Source organism: Loxodonta africana, chromosome 26, assembly GCF_030014295.1.
Source record: "Loxodonta africana isolate mLoxAfr1 chromosome 26, mLoxAfr1.hap2, whole genome shotgun sequence".
NCBI classification, from domain to species: Eukaryota; Metazoa; Chordata; class Mammalia; order Proboscidea; family Elephantidae; genus Loxodonta; species Loxodonta africana.
Genome location: NC_087367.1, coordinates 26,639,028 through 26,657,135, shown reverse-complemented (window position 1 = coordinate 26,657,135; position 18,108 = coordinate 26,639,028). Strand labels below are relative to the sequence as shown.

The 18,108-nt window shown below is 40.7% G+C and overlaps 1 protein-coding gene across 2 annotated transcripts in view; it reads left to right on the top strand.

Moving 5' to 3' along the window:
* Positions 1-18,108, top strand: part of QPCT (glutaminyl-peptide cyclotransferase) — a 55,855-nt gene that overhangs the window by 13,920 nt on the left and 23,827 nt on the right. For both annotated transcript variants that reach the window (XM_064277190.1, XM_003416080.3), the window contains exon 2: positions 12,704-12,850. In XM_064277190.1, the coding sequence (XP_064133260.1) occupies positions 12,704-12,850 (147 nt within the window). The remainder of the gene's footprint in view (positions 1-12,703; positions 12,851-18,108) is intronic.

The following is an 18,108-nucleotide window of genomic DNA, read 5'->3' as shown; positions in this document are numbered from 1 at the left end:
ACAGGTCTAAAGGTGCTCATGAATATAGAGACTTCGCATATGTTGCTCTTAAACCTCCTGGACTCAACCATTTCATTAACATACTTCAATAAAGAGCACTCTCCTCTCCTGGCCTCTCGGGGAGTAAAGATGCCTCTGTGAAATCACAGACAGAAATTTCCCCATCAGTGAAGGCTATGAGAAACAACCACGCCCAATGAATTACTTGAGCCCTTTGACTAATTAAAGTTCTGTATGGAAAAGCATTTGACTTTTCCAAACTAAACAGTATGCATTCAATTTTTATGGCTCCTTATTCTCAGAACTGAATACATATAAAAAATGTAAGTGGAGATAGGAGGAAGGAGAAAACTGGAAAGAAAGTGTGGGCTGGGCATGAGGAAAGTAACTGAGGCACAGTATTGAGTCCCATGATAAATGCAAACCACACATTATTCTAGGTTTTTTTTAGATAAAAAACATGTAGACAATTTTCTATCAGTACAAGTGTCCACAGAGTTTCTGGCACAAACAGTTAAGCATTCCACTTGACTAGTAGCCAAAAGGCTGGTGGTTCAAACTAACCCAGAAGTGCCTCAGAAGTTAGGCCTTGAGATCTGCTTCCAAAAGGTCAGAGCCTTGAAAATCCTATGGAACAGTTCTACTCTGCACACATTGGGTCCTGATGAGTTGCAATCCACTCAATGGCGACCAACAACAACACAGGTATCCTCAGAGGAATGTGGCTCTGGTACAGCCTCTGCCTTGTCTTTTCATCCAGGCAGAAAGGACAGAGTCTGCTTGGCGTGGGGTGGCAAGAATCTTGCAGCTGAACAATGTGAACCAGATATCCTGAGCCATCTTTCCCTAGGCTACTTGCATGGTGCTGGGCCACAGCAGGTTTTAATGACATAATTTGTAGAGCTGGCCCAGCTTGCAGAGGGTTTTGAGGTCCCAAAATTAAAGTGAGATAATTCCAGAAGTGCAGCCACTTCAATTCCAGTTTCCACCCCATATGAGTGTCTCTCAGACAGCACTCAAATGAACACCTCTGTCAACCTGTAAATTCAACTCAGCCAGCGTTTACTGAACTCCTTCTGTGTGTCAGATATCACCGACATTACAAATGCAGTTGTGGAAGAGTTAGGAGCTGGAGAAAATAGTTATGTCTTTAAAAAACAAAAGCAGCCCTCTACTTAAAGGCAGAGCAGAATGGGCTTGCACACAACAATTTAGGGTCAAATCCAACTCCCTCACTTACTAGCTGTGACTAAAAAAAGATTGTTTATCTGAGAAATGGTTGTCATAGTACTTACTACCAGATGACAGGGGCTCAAAAATGGTTCATTTTGTCCTTCTCACACTACCAACACCTGACCTAGCACTAACCTCCTTGCCCCTACCTTGAGGCCTCCATTGCTGCTTCCATAACGATCTGGGGGGTGGGGATAAGAATTCTTCCAACCTTCTAACCATAGGGAGGGATACTCCGCAGACTTTTAAAATACTGGTCCAGAAGCAGAAGCATGTGCAGTGTTGGGAAAAGCAGGAGCCATTTGCCAGAGTTGACCCTGGTAGAGATTCCGAGGTAAGGCCAACCCTTCTATAAGTGGTTACTCTTTTCAAAAAGTCTGTCCCTCATCCGCCATATGACTTGAATTTTTCTTTTTCACTTTTGCTGCCATGAAGAAAAATTCTATCAGTTAAAATACTTTGCATCCCAGCTTTATAATAGAGAAAATTTGGACACAACCTAACTATCCAACAATAAAGGAATAGTCAAATAAATGATGGAATCATAATGATTTTGCAATCATCAAATGATGCTTTCAATTAATTTATTGGCTTAAGGAAATACTCATAATATTGTATTAAGTATAATCACAGGACATAAAATTGTATATGCAGCACAGTTTCTCATATGTAATAAATATTCATGTGTTTATTGAAAAGTAAACAATTATATGCAGTGATTAAGAATAATGATGAATCCGTGAAACATCTCACAACACGGATGAATTTGGAGGACACTGTGCTGAGAAAAAATAATTCACAAAAGGACAAGTATCGTATGAAGCTACTATTAGAAAAAGTCAAGAAAAGGTTTACACCCAGAAAGAAACATTTTTGATGGTTTCCAGGGATGGAAGGGGGAGGGAGGGAAAATCACTAACTAGAGAGTAGACACGTATTAACTTTGGTGAACGTAAAGGCAGTACACAATATGGCGGAAGTCAGCACAACTTAAACAAGCCAAGGAAAGATACTGTGAGGTACACAAGAATAAAAGGCAATGAAGATAAATACTATAACATTCACAGTCCTGTAACACCAGTAATAACAAACAATAGTCTATGAGTGGATACATAGATAGATATGTATGCTGAATAGGTGTGGGAGTACACTCATGTGCATATATAGATTTGGCTGTGGATACTTCTACATACCTATTTGTATGCGCTGGATGTATATTCACGTATATAATAGAGCACATAGGCCGCACAGTCATTGAAACTGCCTAGACATAACCAGACACCTCGAGGGACTGAGTTACTGGCCTTGAAGGCTAAGGACCATGGTCTCGGGGGACATCTAGGTCAATTTGCATAACGTAGTTCATAAAGAAAACATTCTACACCCTACTTTGGTGAGTAGCATCTGGGGTCTTAAAAGCTAGCAAGTGGCCATCGAAGATAGAACTATTGGTCTCTTTCTGTCTGGAGTAAAGGAGAATGAAGAAAACCAAAGACTCAAGGAAACAATTGGTCCAATTTATAGATGAGGAAATTGAAACCCAGAGAAGTTACAGAACTTAGCCATGATTACAGGATCAAATTGCAGAACCAGGATTTTACTCTACCATGAGCTTTCCTTTCCTCCTCTACTTTCTTCTCTAAGGTTCGTGAGTCCTAGCAGAAGGTACAGAGAACAGTGCCCAGGTAGCACAGGACCATGGGGCTGGTGGGCAGGGATAGAGGGTTAGAAGTGTTTATTTTGCCCTTTCTGGGCCATAGTGGACCCTAAATGGATTTTCAAAATAGGTAGTTTGGTTTTGGTATCTTGTTTTGTTTACACCATATTTTCCTTTTTCCCTGCTCTCTTTTGTGCTACTTAAAAGTTATCGATACTTTGGGGGTTGATCCATATTCTAAAATTACTTGTCCTCCTTCCTGCTCTTTTTCCCCCATCCCAGTCCTTTAGTACAATGTTGTCAACCAGCTGTTGGAAGGAATCTATTAAATCAGTTCTCCGTGAGGTGCAAGTGACTGGCCGTTTTCGATAAGGCTAAATCTGAAATATAACTAAGGCATATAGCAGGTAGGGAGCGTGCTCTGGATACCGCTTGAGGGGGGTCGCCAATGAGCAGTTCAATTGGCCATCACAGTTTCTATAACCAGCTGTGATAGATCATTCAACAGTTTAACACTAATGGCCCTAGGCGATATTTTCTGTAGATAGGCCCCTGCATATATTTTTTAAAAAGAAAGTTATTAGCTCCAATAAATTAAAAAGTATGGCTTCTATTGAAGTCACCCAATTATAAAGTTAACATGTGCTTTTATTTTATTACAGGGTCACTATGAGTCGAAATCGACTCAACGGCAACAGGTTTGGTTTTTATTTTAGAAGACTTGGAAACTATAGAAAAGTATACTAAAAAGAAAACTAATGTCACCCATAATCCCACCATTCAGAAATAATTGCTTAAATTCTAGTAAAAAGACCAAGATTAATGGTCTGACTGAGACTGGAGGGACCCTGATGATCATGGTCCTCAGACTCGTTGATAGCCCAAGGTTGGAACCATTCCTGAAACCAACTCTGCAGACACGGATTGGCCTGGACTATAAGATAGACAATGATGCTGGTGAGGAGTGAACTTCGTGGCTCAAGTAGACACATGAGACTATGTGGGCGACTCCTGTCTGGTGGCGAGATGGGGAGGGACGGGGTACAGGAGCTGGTTGAATGGACACGGGGGGATACAGGGTGGAAAGGAGGAGTGTGCTGTCTCATTAAGGGGAGAGCAGCTGAGAGTGCACAGCGAGGTGTGTATGGCTTTTTGTATGAGAGACTGACTTGATGTGTAAACTTTCACCTAAAGCACAATAAATAAATTAAAAAAAAAGAAATAATTGTTAACATTTTGGTATTTTTATTTTTAGTTTTTTTCCTCTGTCTCTGTATACACACACACGTATGCACATATACATCCATATGTGTACGTATTTACATTTATAGCTATAGAGTTGGGTAATAATTATACCAATCTCATAGATTTTTATGAGAATTAAATGAGCTAATTCATGTAAAGCACTTGGCACAGTGCCTGGCACATAGTAAAGTTTCAATAAGGCTAATTATTTATTTATGTATTTATTTTTATTGTACTTTAGGTGAAGGTTTACAGAGCAAATTAGTTTCTTATTCAATAATTTATGCACAAACTGTTCCATGACATTGGTTGCAATACCTGCAATGAGTCAGCACTCTCCCCATTACCACCCTGATTCCCCATTTTCATTCCTCTGATTTTCCTGTCCCTTCCTTTCTTCTCGTCTTTGCTTTTGGGCATATGTTGTCCTTTTGGTGTCATGTAGATGGTTGTTCTAAGGAGCTCTTTCCTTGCATGCGTTACTGTTTATTTATAGACCTGTCAATTATTTGGCTGAAAGGTGATCTCTGGGAATGGCTTCACTCCAATTGGAAGGGTGTCTAAGAATTATAGTCTTGGGAGTAACTCCACTCACTCTCAGACCAGTAAATCGGGTCTTTTTTATAAATTTGAATTTTGTTCTAGATTTTTTTCCCACTCTAACTGGGACGTTCTATTGTGATCCTAGTCAGAGCAGTGAGTAGTGGTAGCTGGGCACCATCTAGTTCCTCTGGTCTCATGCTGGTGGAGCTGTGGTTCCTGTGGTCCATTAATCCTTTGGACTAATTGTTTCCTTGAGTCTTTGGTTTTCTTCACTCTTCTTTGCTCCTGACAGAAGGAGACCAATAGTTGTATTTTAGATGGACACTCACAAGCTTTTAATACCTCAGACGCTACTCAGTGTGTGCAGAGTAGAACTTCTCCATAGGATTTTTCAAGGCTGTGACCTTTTGAAAGTGGATCTCCAGGCCTGCCTTCCCAGGTGCCACTGGGTGGGTTCGACCCACCAGCCTTTCAGCTAGTAGTCGAGTTGAATGCTTAATCTTTGTGCCACCCAGGTACTTTGTTGACATTTGTACTGATAGAAAATTGTCTATGTATCTTTTATCTAAAATAAACCTAGAATAACGTGTTGTTTGCATTTATCATGGGACTCAATACTGTGTCTCAGTTACTTTCTTCATTGCTGGCCCACACTTTCTTTCCAGTTTTCTCCTTCCTCTTGTCTCCACGTAGATTTTTTTTTTTTAAATATGTATTGAGTTCTGAGAGTAAGGTGCCATAAAAATCAAATGCATGCTCTTTAGGATGGAAAAGTCAAATGCTTTTCCATAAAAAAAAAAAACAGGACTTTAATTAGATGAAGGGCTCAAGTAATTCACTGGGTGTGGTTGTTTCTCACAACCTCCACTGACGGGGAAGCTTCTGTCTGTGATTTCACATGCGGGACCTTTACTCCCTGAGAGGCCAGGAGAGGACAGTGCTCTTTACTGAAGTATGTTAATGAAATGGTTGAGTCCAGGAGGTTTAGAAGCAACATGTGCCAAGCCTCTACATTCATGAGCATCTATAGGCCTGTTTGCTGAATGTAGTTTTATTCATTCAACAAGCATTTAATGCTGCTATTTGTTAACTATGTTTTATCCACATACCTGTTTGCAGCTAGAGATAAAAAAAAAAAAGAGATACTGGGGGTTTATTTATTTTGTTCCCATTTTTTTCTCTTAAATCTCTTAAGAACTCTTTCAAGCCTCTATAAAAAAAGCACCCATTTAAAAGTGAACTTGATTTCCTTTCACTGTGAACATGAAGTGAAGGACCCAGGCGGGCCCTGGGACAGAGTAATGGACAGTAAGTAGGAAAGGAGCCAGTGGTAGAGCAGCCTTCATCACAACAGTTCTTTATTGTCACAGTGACCATCCTGGGCTCACCCATCTCTAAGCCATCCCAAGCACTGAGTATCAAAAATAACGAAGCCCATAGACATTGAACCACAGCACTCCCTGTCTCTTTGCATGTAGCTGTGTATTCAGCTGGTTTGGTACTTACTGATGGCAAAAACGCCCATTTTACCTTAATCATTGTGTAAACACAGCCTTATGAAGATAGTTTAGAAAGGTCATTCATCTGTTGATTCCTTCTGTGATTAATTCACCTAGTTTTTACTCAGTGCTCAATATGAGCTGGGCGCTGTATGGTGCTGGGAAGAGAGTGGTAAGTAAGACAGGTTGTCCTGCCCTCACGGTGCTTACATTGTGTATGGAATACAGACATTAAACAAATACACACTTAATTACAATTGTGTACAATGAAGGAAAAGAACTCTGTGATTGGGATTATATAAAAAAAAAAAAAAAGCAGTTGCCGTTGAGTTGACGGGGACTCCTGGGCACCCCACGTGGGTCAGAGTAGAACTGTGCTCCATAGCGTTTCCAGTGGCTGATTTTTTGCAAGTAGATCACCAGGACTCTCTTCTGAGGTGCTTCTGGGTGGACTTGAACCTCCAACCTTTTGGTTAACAATCGAGCACGTTAACCTAGCCCAAAGAGTCAGGAAAGGTTTTCTGAGGAAGCGTCCTCCAAGCCGTTGCTTGAGGGTGAGCAAGAGTTAGCTAGGTGAAGATGAAAGGGAAGCATGACTGAGGGTGACACAGGTGCCAGGGGGCAAAGCCTCAGGCTTTGGGGTCTGGAAGGGTGCCAGGGTTGCTGAAGCGTGGTGAACCAGAACAAGCAGCACTACGTGTGGCTTCTTGTGAGGCCTTGGGAGAATCCCGACCGGCTGTTGTAGGCAGGGTTAGGTAATAATAACCATGTGCCTCTTTTGACATTTTTCCTGGACTTTTATCTTTTCTCTTCTCATATTTCTATTTTGTCTTTTGGCTTCAGCTTTCTTCTCAAAGTGCTATTTGATAGCTAGCATGAGGACTTAGATCCTAGATCCAAGTTTAAAAAGGGTTTAAAGCCTGAAGTGACACATTTATTCAGAAAATACATTTAAAAATTTATTACCAGTAAACAAACGCAATCCTTAAGATGTTCACACACAGCGTCAACATCCCAGTTAATTGAACTAAGAATGTGGTTAGTGCTTCTGTTCTGCGTTTTAGTTCCTTGCGCAGTGCCTGTGGTCTTAAAAGCTTGCAAGCGGTCATCCAAGGCACAGCAATTGGCCTATATTTGCCTGAAGCAACAGACAAAGAAGGGTCAGGAATGAGGAGGAGATAGAATGTGCGGCTAATTGCCTCCATGAGTAATGGCCACCTTCGCCATGTGATCAGAACTGAATGGTGCCCAGGCACCATTACTGAATATTTTGATCAAGGATTCTATAGAGGAAACTTGATCAAAAAGGTGAAAAAGCAGAACAGAATTTCAAATTCTTATGGACTCCAGACTTTCTGGATTTATGGAGGCTGAACGAACCCTGAAACTATTGCCCTGAGATAATCTTTAAACCTTAAACCAAAAATATTCCCTGAAGTCTTCTTAAAACCAAACAATAAACAATAGCTCAGCTTAACTAGTGAAAAATGGCTGCCTTGAGCATTATGGTCTTTTAACAACTGTCTATGTGGGATGAAATTGACAACAGCAACTCAAAAGAATTGAAAGGGGGTGCTGAGTTTATGTTAATGGGGGAGGAACAACTCAGAAAAGGAGGCCAAGAATGGTTGCATACCTCAAAGAATGTAATCAATGTCACTGAATTGTACATGTAGAAACTGTTGAATTGGTATATATTTTCTTGTGTATATTCTCAACAACAGCAGCAAAATTAAAAAAAAAAATCAACTGGAAGTATTTGAATGGGGCAGTGAGGCAGAGTAGAACTAGTGCTAGATCAGGGCCCACTCTCCTATGACCTTGGGGAAAATGAGTTGGTTTTTATAGACCTCAGTTTCCACTGAAACAAATCAAGGGTATTGGATGTGATCCTCTCTCGTGGCCTTTGCAGCAATAAAAATCTGTACCCCATTAGTGTAGGATGATGCGGTCCCTGAGTGTCACAAAAGGTTTGTACTGGACTACTAACTTAAAGATTGGCAGTTTGAACCTGCCCAGTGACTCTGAGGGAGAAAGAGCTGGTGACCTGCTTCCAGAAAAATTGCAGCTAAGATAACCCTATGGAGCAGTTCTACTCTGTAATACATGTGGTCACCGTCACCCTGCATTGGCATATGCTAAATGGCAATGGCCTCGTGTTTGATGGAGTCTCTGGGTGGTGCAGTTAATGTCCTTGGCTGCTGACTGAAAGGCTAGAGGTTCAAGTCCACCCAGAGGTGCCTTGGAAGAGAGGCTTGGTGATCTACTTCTGAAAAAGCAGCCATTGAAAACCCTACGGAGCACAGTTCTACTCTGACACACATGGGGTCGCCGTGAGTCAGAATTGTCTAGAATAGCTACAGTTTTTTTTTTTTTTTAAGTATTTGATAGAAGAGAATAGAACTAACACTTAGTGAGTGTTTACTGTGGCACTTTACATATATTAGCTCAATTAATTATAATTACCTCCATTTTACAGATGAGAAAATTGAGCCTTAATGAGCTGAGGTAACTTGGCCAGGGTTACAGCTGCTACGTGGGAGGTGCTGAGCTCAGAGGCATCTGAGTCTATCTGATCCCACAAACCATGTAATAATACTGGAGAGTAACAGAACCATCTCAAAATATAAAAAAAAAAAAATAGATAAGCATAAATAATTATGCAATAAGTATACTCCAATTCCATAGTTTCTTACCAGTCACATAGAGTGAATATACTCGCATGATTGCTTAAACGTATTCAGCTAACTGTGGTGCTGACAAATAGCCAAGTCTCCACCAATTTGTTTTGCATTTAGGAGAACTCAATATTCTTATATAACCCTTATCACTCACCTCAGGGAAGAAATCATCTGATCAACCACTCACCTTTGGGGAGGAGTAACATATTGCATCATTGAGTGTCTGATAAACCTGTAATGAATGAATGATTCATTATCATCACTAGTGTCTGAACAGAATACAGCATGTGTAAAGCAAAATCCAATAACCAAATTTGAATGTTATGTTTGTTTTGCTTTTTAAGCAGAGTTTGCTCTAATATATGTGTACTTAAGAGTGTGAGTATTAATAGAATATTAAAATGATTTTAACTTAAGACAAAAAATTTACTAGTTAGTGGATTGTAGTCGTCAAACTTGGACTGCAAAGAACTGCAACAGTTGTCTAGATTAGTGCTGTCCGATGGAAATATATAATAAGAATCACATACGTAAGGTGTAGCACATGATTTGCTAACCTAAAGGAGCCCTGGTGGTGCACTGGCTAATCGCTTTGCTGCTAATTGAAAGGTTGGTGGTTTGAACCCACCAGCTGCTCCACAGGAGAAAGATGTGGCAGCCTGCTTCCACAAAGGCTTACAGCCTTGGAAATCCTATGAGGCGGTTCTACTGTGTCTTACAGGGTTGCTGTGAGTCATAATCAACTCGATGGCAAGGAGTTTTCAGGTTTTTACTAACTGAAAAGTTGGGGGTTTGAACCTACCGAGCAGCATTGCAGAAGAAAGACCTGGAGATCTGCTTCTGTTAAGATTATAGCCAAGAAAACCCTATGGGGAAGTTCTACTCTGTAACACGTGGGATTACCATGAGTTGGAATTGACTCGATAGCAACAGGTTTTCATTAAAAAGGTAAAAGCAATTAATTTCAATAATATATTTTATTTTACCCAGTATATCCAAAAATTATCATATCAACATGTATGTAATCACTATAAAAATTATATTTTATGGCTTTTTTTTTCCTACTGAGTCTTTAAATCCAGTGTATATATTGCACTGACAGCATATTTCAATTCAGAGTAGCCACATTTCAAGTGCTCGATAGCCACATGCGGCTTACCCCGTTGCCGTGGAGTCAATTTCGACTCATAGTGACTGTATAGGACAGAGTAGAACTGCTGCATAGGGTTTCCAAGGAAGGTCCGGTGGATTTGAACTGCCAACCTTTTAGTTAGCAGCCATAGCTCTTAAGCACTATACCCCCAGCGTTTCCCACATATGACTGGTGGCTACCATATTGGACACTGCAGATCTAGATCAAAGAGTGTTTATGGCAGAGTGAAAAGTTAAGGGGCCTGCCCAAGCTCACACAACTTATACAGGTAGTCCCTGACTTACGACATATTCGAGTTACAGTGAACTACAATTACAACCCTCTGCATGGGGGTGAAGTTGATGCCTGGCTTCAAGGCATTTAAAGACAGAATCACACTGCTGCTTAGAGGAAATGCTGCTGGATTTAAATTAAAACCTTTTTTTGTTTATTGTTCTGAAAACCCCCGAGCATTCAAAAATATTGACAAAAATAAGCTGCTAGTGTACTACAGAAGTAACTTCAAGGCCTGAATGATGATTGTGTTATTCGAAGACTGGTTTTTAAATTGTTTCACCCCAGAAGTCCATGCCTTCTGCTTTGAAAAGAGCATGCTTTCAAGATTCTGCTTCTACTGAATAATGCCCAGGACATCCTCCTCGAGTAGATGATCTAGACCAAGATGTGAAAATGGTGTGATTCAGCCTGTGGAGCAAGGTGCACCCACCACCTTCAAGGCAGACTACCTACGGACTATGTTTACGCAGGCAATAGCTGCAACAGATGGAGATACAGTAACTTTACATGATTTCTGGAAGAATTATATTCTTCTTCAGAGTATCCAGAACATTGCATCTTCCTGGGAGGAAGTACCGGGAAAATGTATGCAGGGGATTTGGAAAAAATTGCTGAGTTGTGTGAACATGCTCCAAGCATTTGATCAGAATAATATGATGAAAGAGACGAGTGGAAAGATCACCCATATGGCAAGAATGCTGAATTTAGAACTTGGTATTGTTGATGTGGATCAAGCAGAAGGGAAATTGACAGATCAAGACTTAATGGATTTTGAAGAAGGAAGAAATGCTGAAGAAGAAAGAAATAATCAGGAAGAAGAAGAAGAGAAATTGTTAGAACAAATTTCAGTGAAAGGATTAACTAAAGTTTTTTCTAAGCTAAATCAGGAGCTTCAGTTGCTTAAAAACATGGACCCAAATGCTGATGGCTTTGCTAAAGTGGATAGGCGGATTCAGGAAGCAGTGAGATGTTACCATGAAAGATATGAAGAAAAAAAGAAAAGGACCGCAGACAACTCTCACTAATTTTCTGACTGGAAACACTATCCGCATTCCCAGGGATAATACAGACTATTCAGAACCTTCCACAAGTGGAGTTGTTATGTCAACTGACAAAATGCCAATGTTGTCCAACTCTTCTTCACCATCGGAGTAAATTTTTATGATTTGTGTATTTTTTTAATGTATGCATTAAAATACATCTGTAAGTTTGTATGTAGTGTTTCCAATCTGCAAAGACAAATAAAGATCGAATTTATAACGATGCTGATGATAAAAGGCAATAATAATGAAAATAAAAGGCAAGGTCGTGGAAGCTCCATAGACACATCCAAACTCCTTGAGGGACTGAATTGGTGGGCTGAGGGCTGTGGGGACCATGGTCTTAGGAACATCTCGCTCAATTAGCATAACATAGTTTATAATGAAAATGTTCTACATTCTACTTTGGTGAGTAGCATCTGGGGTCTTAAAAGCTTGTAAGCAGCCATCTAAGATACTCCACTGATCTCATTCCTTTGGGAGCAAGGGAGAATGAAGAAAACCAAAGACACAAGGGGAAGATTAGACCAAAGGCCACAACTACCACAGCCTCCACCAGAGTGAGTCTAGCACAACTAGATGGTGCCCAGCTACGACCACTGACTGCTCTGACAGGGGTCACAATAGAGGGTACTGGACAGAGCTGGAGGAAAATGTACAACAAAATTCTAACTGACACACACACAAAAGACCAGACTTACTGGTCTGACAAAGACTGGAAAAACCCGGATAGTATGGCCCCCAGACACCCTTTTAGCTCAGCAATGAAGTCACTCCTGAGGTTCACCATTCAGCCAAAGATTAGACCGGCACATAAAACAAAAGGAGACTAAAGGGGCACACGCCCCAGGGGCAAGAACAAGAAGGCAGGAGGGGACAGGAAAGCTGGTAGTAGGGAACCCAAGGTTGAGAAGGACTGAGTATTGACACAAGTAGTAAAAGTTAGGTATTAATTCTCAGGAAACCCTGGTGGCGTAGTGGTTAAGTGCTATGGCTGCTAACCAAAAGGTCAGCAGTTCAAATCCACCAGGCACTCCTTGGAAACTCTATGGAGCAGTTTTACTCTGTCCTAAAGGGTTGCTATGAGTCAGAATCGACTCAACAGCAGTGGGTTTGGTTTTTTTTTTTTTGGTTATTAATTCTCAGGTTTGTTGATTTTTAAGCCATTATGTTAATTTTGATTTTAAAATAGACGACCAGTTTCTTAGTGTAAGGGGCTAATTTAAAGCTAAGTAGCTTAGTTCACTTCCTGTGACGTAAAAGTTATCCTTTAATTTTGAGGTTCAAAGCGAAGTTTTTGCAATTGCAAATGTCTCAGAATAAGCCTTAAACATATTATGAAATTATAGACTTAAACAATTTTATTTAATCCTCAGAATTATCACCAACCAGCCATTTTGAATTCATCTTCTCTCCGGCAAGTGGCAGAAGGCACCAATATTTCTAAAATGTGGCAAAATGACTTACGACCGCTTCTGATAGAGAGGTATCCAGGATCCCCAGGAAGCTATACTGCTCGCCAGGTAAGAACACAGCACACAAACCTAAAGGTTGTTAGATACTTTCTTTCATATGACAGGTAATGTTATGACCGAAGGAAGCTCTGAGTTGTCTAATATTCAGATGTGTTATCTAGTTTTATTATTCACCAAAAGGAACAGTCCAGAAACCCAAACAACTGAGAGAAAATGCCTGTTCTGAATTTAGTGATACATGGTAATCTAAATCAGTTTGTGTGAACCTGGGTCTGGGGAACAACATCAGATAGGGAACTAAGTTCTTAACTCCTGACCATTCAGTGACACTCCTCCAGGCTCCCAATCAAGTTTTCTTGAACCCCAAACACCCGACATCAACAGTCTTAGGCAATCTTTGCTTGACAGTTCTGAGCCATGGTCACTGCTCTGATTATCAGAACTTCATTCCCCTTAAAACTGAAAACCAAAACTGTTGCTGTTGAATCAAGTTCAAACTCATAGTGACCCTATAAGATAGAGTAGAGAACTTCCCCATAGGGTTTCCAAGGCTATAATCTTCACGGAAGCAGACTGCCATGTCTTTCTCTCACAGAGCAGCTGGTGGATTTGAACCACTGACCTTTTGGTTAGCAGCTGAGCACTTTAACCACTGTGCTACCAGTGCTCCTTTCATTCCCTTTAGGGAAACTGTTCTCCCTGGAGGGAGAGTTATAGTCAGTGAGAAGCTGCTTTCTCTACAGCAGTGCCTTGCAAACTTTTGACTCTGACCCACAATAAAAACATATTTTACATTTTATATACACAAACTGTGTAGTTATAGTTAACTGACACAAAAGTTTCATGAAAAATATTCACCCTTATTATCCAAAATCCTATGGGACCGTTTATGCTGTCCTACAGAGTCTCTGTGAGTCAGAATTGACTCAATGACAGTGGGTTTGTTTGGGTTTATCTGCAATTCACTGTGATACTGTTAATTGTTTTACTAGTTTTTAAAAACTGCTGGTCATGACCCACTAAACTGTTATCCAGACTCACTGATTGTACCACTGCAGTTTGAAAGATGCTGCTGGAAATGGTGGAATAAGTCATAAGCTGGGCCAAAAACCATTGCTTTTGAGTCCACTCCAACTCACAGCGATCCTGTAGGACAGAGTAGAACTGCCCCGTAGGGTTTCCAAAGAGTAGCTGGTGGATTCGAACTGCTCACCTTCTGGTTAGCAGCCTGAGCTCTTAACTACTGTGTCACCAGGTCTCCAAAGCTGGGCTAAGGGCTAAGCCCTGAAAATTTCTTTGCCTAACTCCTTGGGCAAAAGAACTTGGCACCCACTGCTGTGCCGGAGCATCGCTCCTGCCCCTCCAATCTAGCCTAATAGTCAACCATTGTATCTGTTGCCCCATTAGCCTCTTATCCAATTGTTATGGATTGAATTGTGTTCTCCCCAAATATGTATTGAACATGTATGCCGCTTTACCTGCAGAGGTGCAAACAGTTAAGGTCTGGACTACCAACAGAAAGGTTGGTGGTTTGGAAGAGGTGACAATCTGCTTCTGAAAGGTCACGGGCTTGAAAACCCTATGGAATGCAGTTCTACTCTGCAACACACTGGGGCTGTGATCCTGTGTGGATATAGGGTTTTTGTTATGTTAATGAAGCCCTACCAGAGTAGGGTGGGTCCTAAACCTAATCACTTCTGAGTTATTAAAAGAGCATAAATGACAACACACAGGGAGAAGACACAATGTGAAGACAGACACATACAGCACAGGCATCTACAAGCCCAGGAACTACAAGGGCCGCCAACTACTAGAAGGAGAAATGGAGTCTCTGTGTAATGCACACGGTTAATGTGCTTGGCTGCTAACTGAAAGATTGGAGGTTTGAGTCCATCCAGAGGTGCCTTGAAAGACATGGCTGGCAATATGCTTTTGAAAAATCAGCCATTAAAAACCCTATTCAGCACAGTTTTACTCTGACATACATGGGGTCACCATGAGTTGGAGCTGACTTGACAGCAACTAGTTGGTTGATTGGTTAGAAGCTGAAATAGACAAAGACAGACCACACACTAGGGCCACACCCTGAATTCAGACTACTAACCTCCTTAACTGTGAGAAAATAAATTTTGGTTCTTTACAGCCACTACTCGTGGTATTTTTATTAGGGCAGCAGAAACACATTCCTATCCCACAGCTCCTGATTCTTCTAAGGAATTAGATGGCGGAGACCCAAACAGCACCTTCAGGCCGAGTGAGGAATGACAGTAATGGAGGCTGGCTTTCACTCAGCACCTCTCCAGTCAGGCACTTTACCAAGCACTTTGCATAGGTCATCTCATTCAGTCTCCACAGCAATCCCACCATTTGGATACTCTTACTCCCCGAATTTCCCAGATTAAAATGGACCTGAAGTTTAGGTATATGAATTATCTTGTCAAGGGTACACAGCTAGTAGTGATTTGGACCCAAATTAGCTTGACTTCTCCATCCTTCCTCTGGAGAGGTCTGGCTGAGCGGGGCAGCCCTGTGGTATGCACACACGTCTCCAGCTCTGCTTCTTCTCATGCCCAAGTTGGAGAGCAAGGTGCATGCTGTTCGCTCCAACAATATTCACTGGGCCTCATCTCCCAACCATTTTCTTGAAAGAAGCTGACTTAATGGGGCTTTCCGAAATCATCAGTTCCCTATTAGAAGAAATCTAGGTTTGTAATGCTCACTCAAACCAACCTTTTTCATTTCCTCATCCTGTTTGCTCAGAAGGTTGTCTGTACTCTAAAACAAAATCATTGTTAATTTTTTGAGAACTGTCCTCTAAGCTATGGAAGATAAAGAGCTTCTTTTTTTGAAGATGAGGCAGATGACACTGAGTCATTATAAAATATCACTATGAAATATCTATGCATACTTTGGGCCTGACGTTCCTCACCTGCCAGCTAATGTCATTTTGATCTTTATTTAGCTTCAATAAAATATATGGCATAAATAATACACCTAGGTGCCATCGTGATTTTAAAAAATTATGTATACATTTAAAAGTGTTACTGAATTCATAATAACATTTTCCACTATGATGTGGGGGTGGAGGCAAGCAAGGAATTACCTGACAGTATTTTGAGGTACCTTTTGGAAATGGCTGCTGCGTTGCGTATGCATGGTCTGGCTGGCTGATGTAGCCGTCGTCCCAAGAGGTACCTGTGTTGGAAACCTCATACCGTCCCTGTAAGACATTCACTTAGGAGATTCAGTCTGGAAACTTTTTGGGAAGAAAATCATTGTTAATTTTTAGAGAGCTGTCCCCTAAGCTATGAAAGATAAGGTAGACGACACTGAGTTATTACCAGGGAACTACACGAATGGCCTTAATTTGACTAGAATTAATACCTAATCAAAATAGTAGAAAACATTTTCTCGTGAGGCCTTTTTGAGTGCTAGATCAGATGTTTTATAATTTATAGTCTTATGGTCTTCACTAGAAAAGACCCTAAAATCTAAAAAGGTGTGGACTTAGTATAAAATTGGTTAGTGAGTTAACTTCTGCAGTTATCAATAAAGATGTGCATGACTCCGAACTCTCTTTCAGAGACAGATAATATTTTGGAGAAACAGTGCTTCATAGTCTGCCTTTTTATTGTCTCTGATCAATGAGTCCAAAGCTGCCTATTGAATTATCAGAGTATTTTTTGAGGAGATAATTTATTTGTAAAAGAAATAATTTTTTGGCCAGAAAAAAAAATTTGTTATAAAAATACAGGTAACACAACACTTGCCAATTCAGCATTTGTCACTGTACAATCCAGTGACACCAGTTACATCAGTCATGTTGTACAACTATCACCAATATCTGTTGCCATATTTCCCGTTGCCATAAACAGAAAGTTAATGCTAGCTAAAGATTTCCCTCTTTCCCCTTCCTTCCTGCCCCTGGCAACTACTGTTAAACTCTGATCTCTATCTATTTGCCTATTTTAAGTGTTTCATATTAGTTAATTCATACTGTATTTGTCCTTTTGTGATTGACTTATAAAATAAATAAATTGAGGGTATTAAATTTGGAACTGTTTCAGTGATTTCTATTTGAGATAGGAATAAAAAAATAAATTAAAAAACCAAGATGATGAAGTCTTACTGAGGGGCAAGCAAAAAACCCTTTGTATAAAAGCAGCGAGCTAGAAACTGCAGGGGTAAAAATGCGCAGTGCATCTGGCCTTCTTCAGCGCAAGGTGTATATGTCTTAGGGTGCACCCTCAGGCTAGCTTCTTGGGTGGAGGGCCCTCGGCAATGAGCCTTCAGCTTGGAGTGTTGTACACCAAGAAGAAAGAGGTGCCTAGGTTCTCAGTGGCCGGCTCAGCAGCCAGACAGCAGTCTGTTCGCAGACCTAGCGCAAATACTGGAGAATCTGCTTCCTTCGCATAAACCCGTTCTATTAATGTCACTGTTTCGCAGCACCTGGAAATTAGAATTTAAGTTTAGGTAAATTAGACCCAGAAAAGTTCATTAATATTAATCTAAAGTCAGCACTCTGTCTCCTTTATGATGTGGGATGTCATTTAATAGCATTTTTCTTTCTTTCTCCCTTCCTTCCTTTCTTTTCCTTTCTTTCTCCTCGGCATCTCCATCTCTATATCTTTTTCTTTCTCTTTCTACTTATTCTTCATCTGTCTCTGTCTTTATCTGTCTCCATCTCTTTCTATTTCTTTCCTATTCCCATTAAAAAAACAAACATGCGTAGTAACCCAAAGTGTACAGTCTGTGTTTGAAAATGCATTTGGCGCCCCTGGGGCCCAGCCTTTTGCTGCGTGGACACCGGGAAGCCCAGCTGCTTTAGACTCTTGTGTCAGAAGGAAGCCACAGCCAAGCACTCCCTCCTTAGGGGTATCCTAGTGATAAGAGCAGTAGTTTTTGGAGCCAACTCCAGAGAATTGTAGTGGGAACTTGCAGACTAAGTCTGAAAGCCAGAAATACAGCAACAAGGGATATTGGTGGCCTGATTAGATTATGTAGCCAATTTGATTGTTTATAAAGAAAGTAGTTGCTAAGATAAATTAAAAAAAGTTTACTTTAGGGAGAACTCCTTTTGGGGCATTTGCTGATTCTTTTGTGGATTTTTGTGTCAATGTAAACATCAGAAATTATGGCCAAGACCTGTTTAGAATTTGAGAAATGAGTTTGTGTACGAGAGCCTGCCTGCAGTCGAGCAGTGCAAACAGATATATCTTTTAAATCCCACTTCACTCTGGGAGCTTGCAGGCTGCTATTGGTGTTGATGTAGTTTTATGGAGCAGTCTATCATCTGGATACCAGAT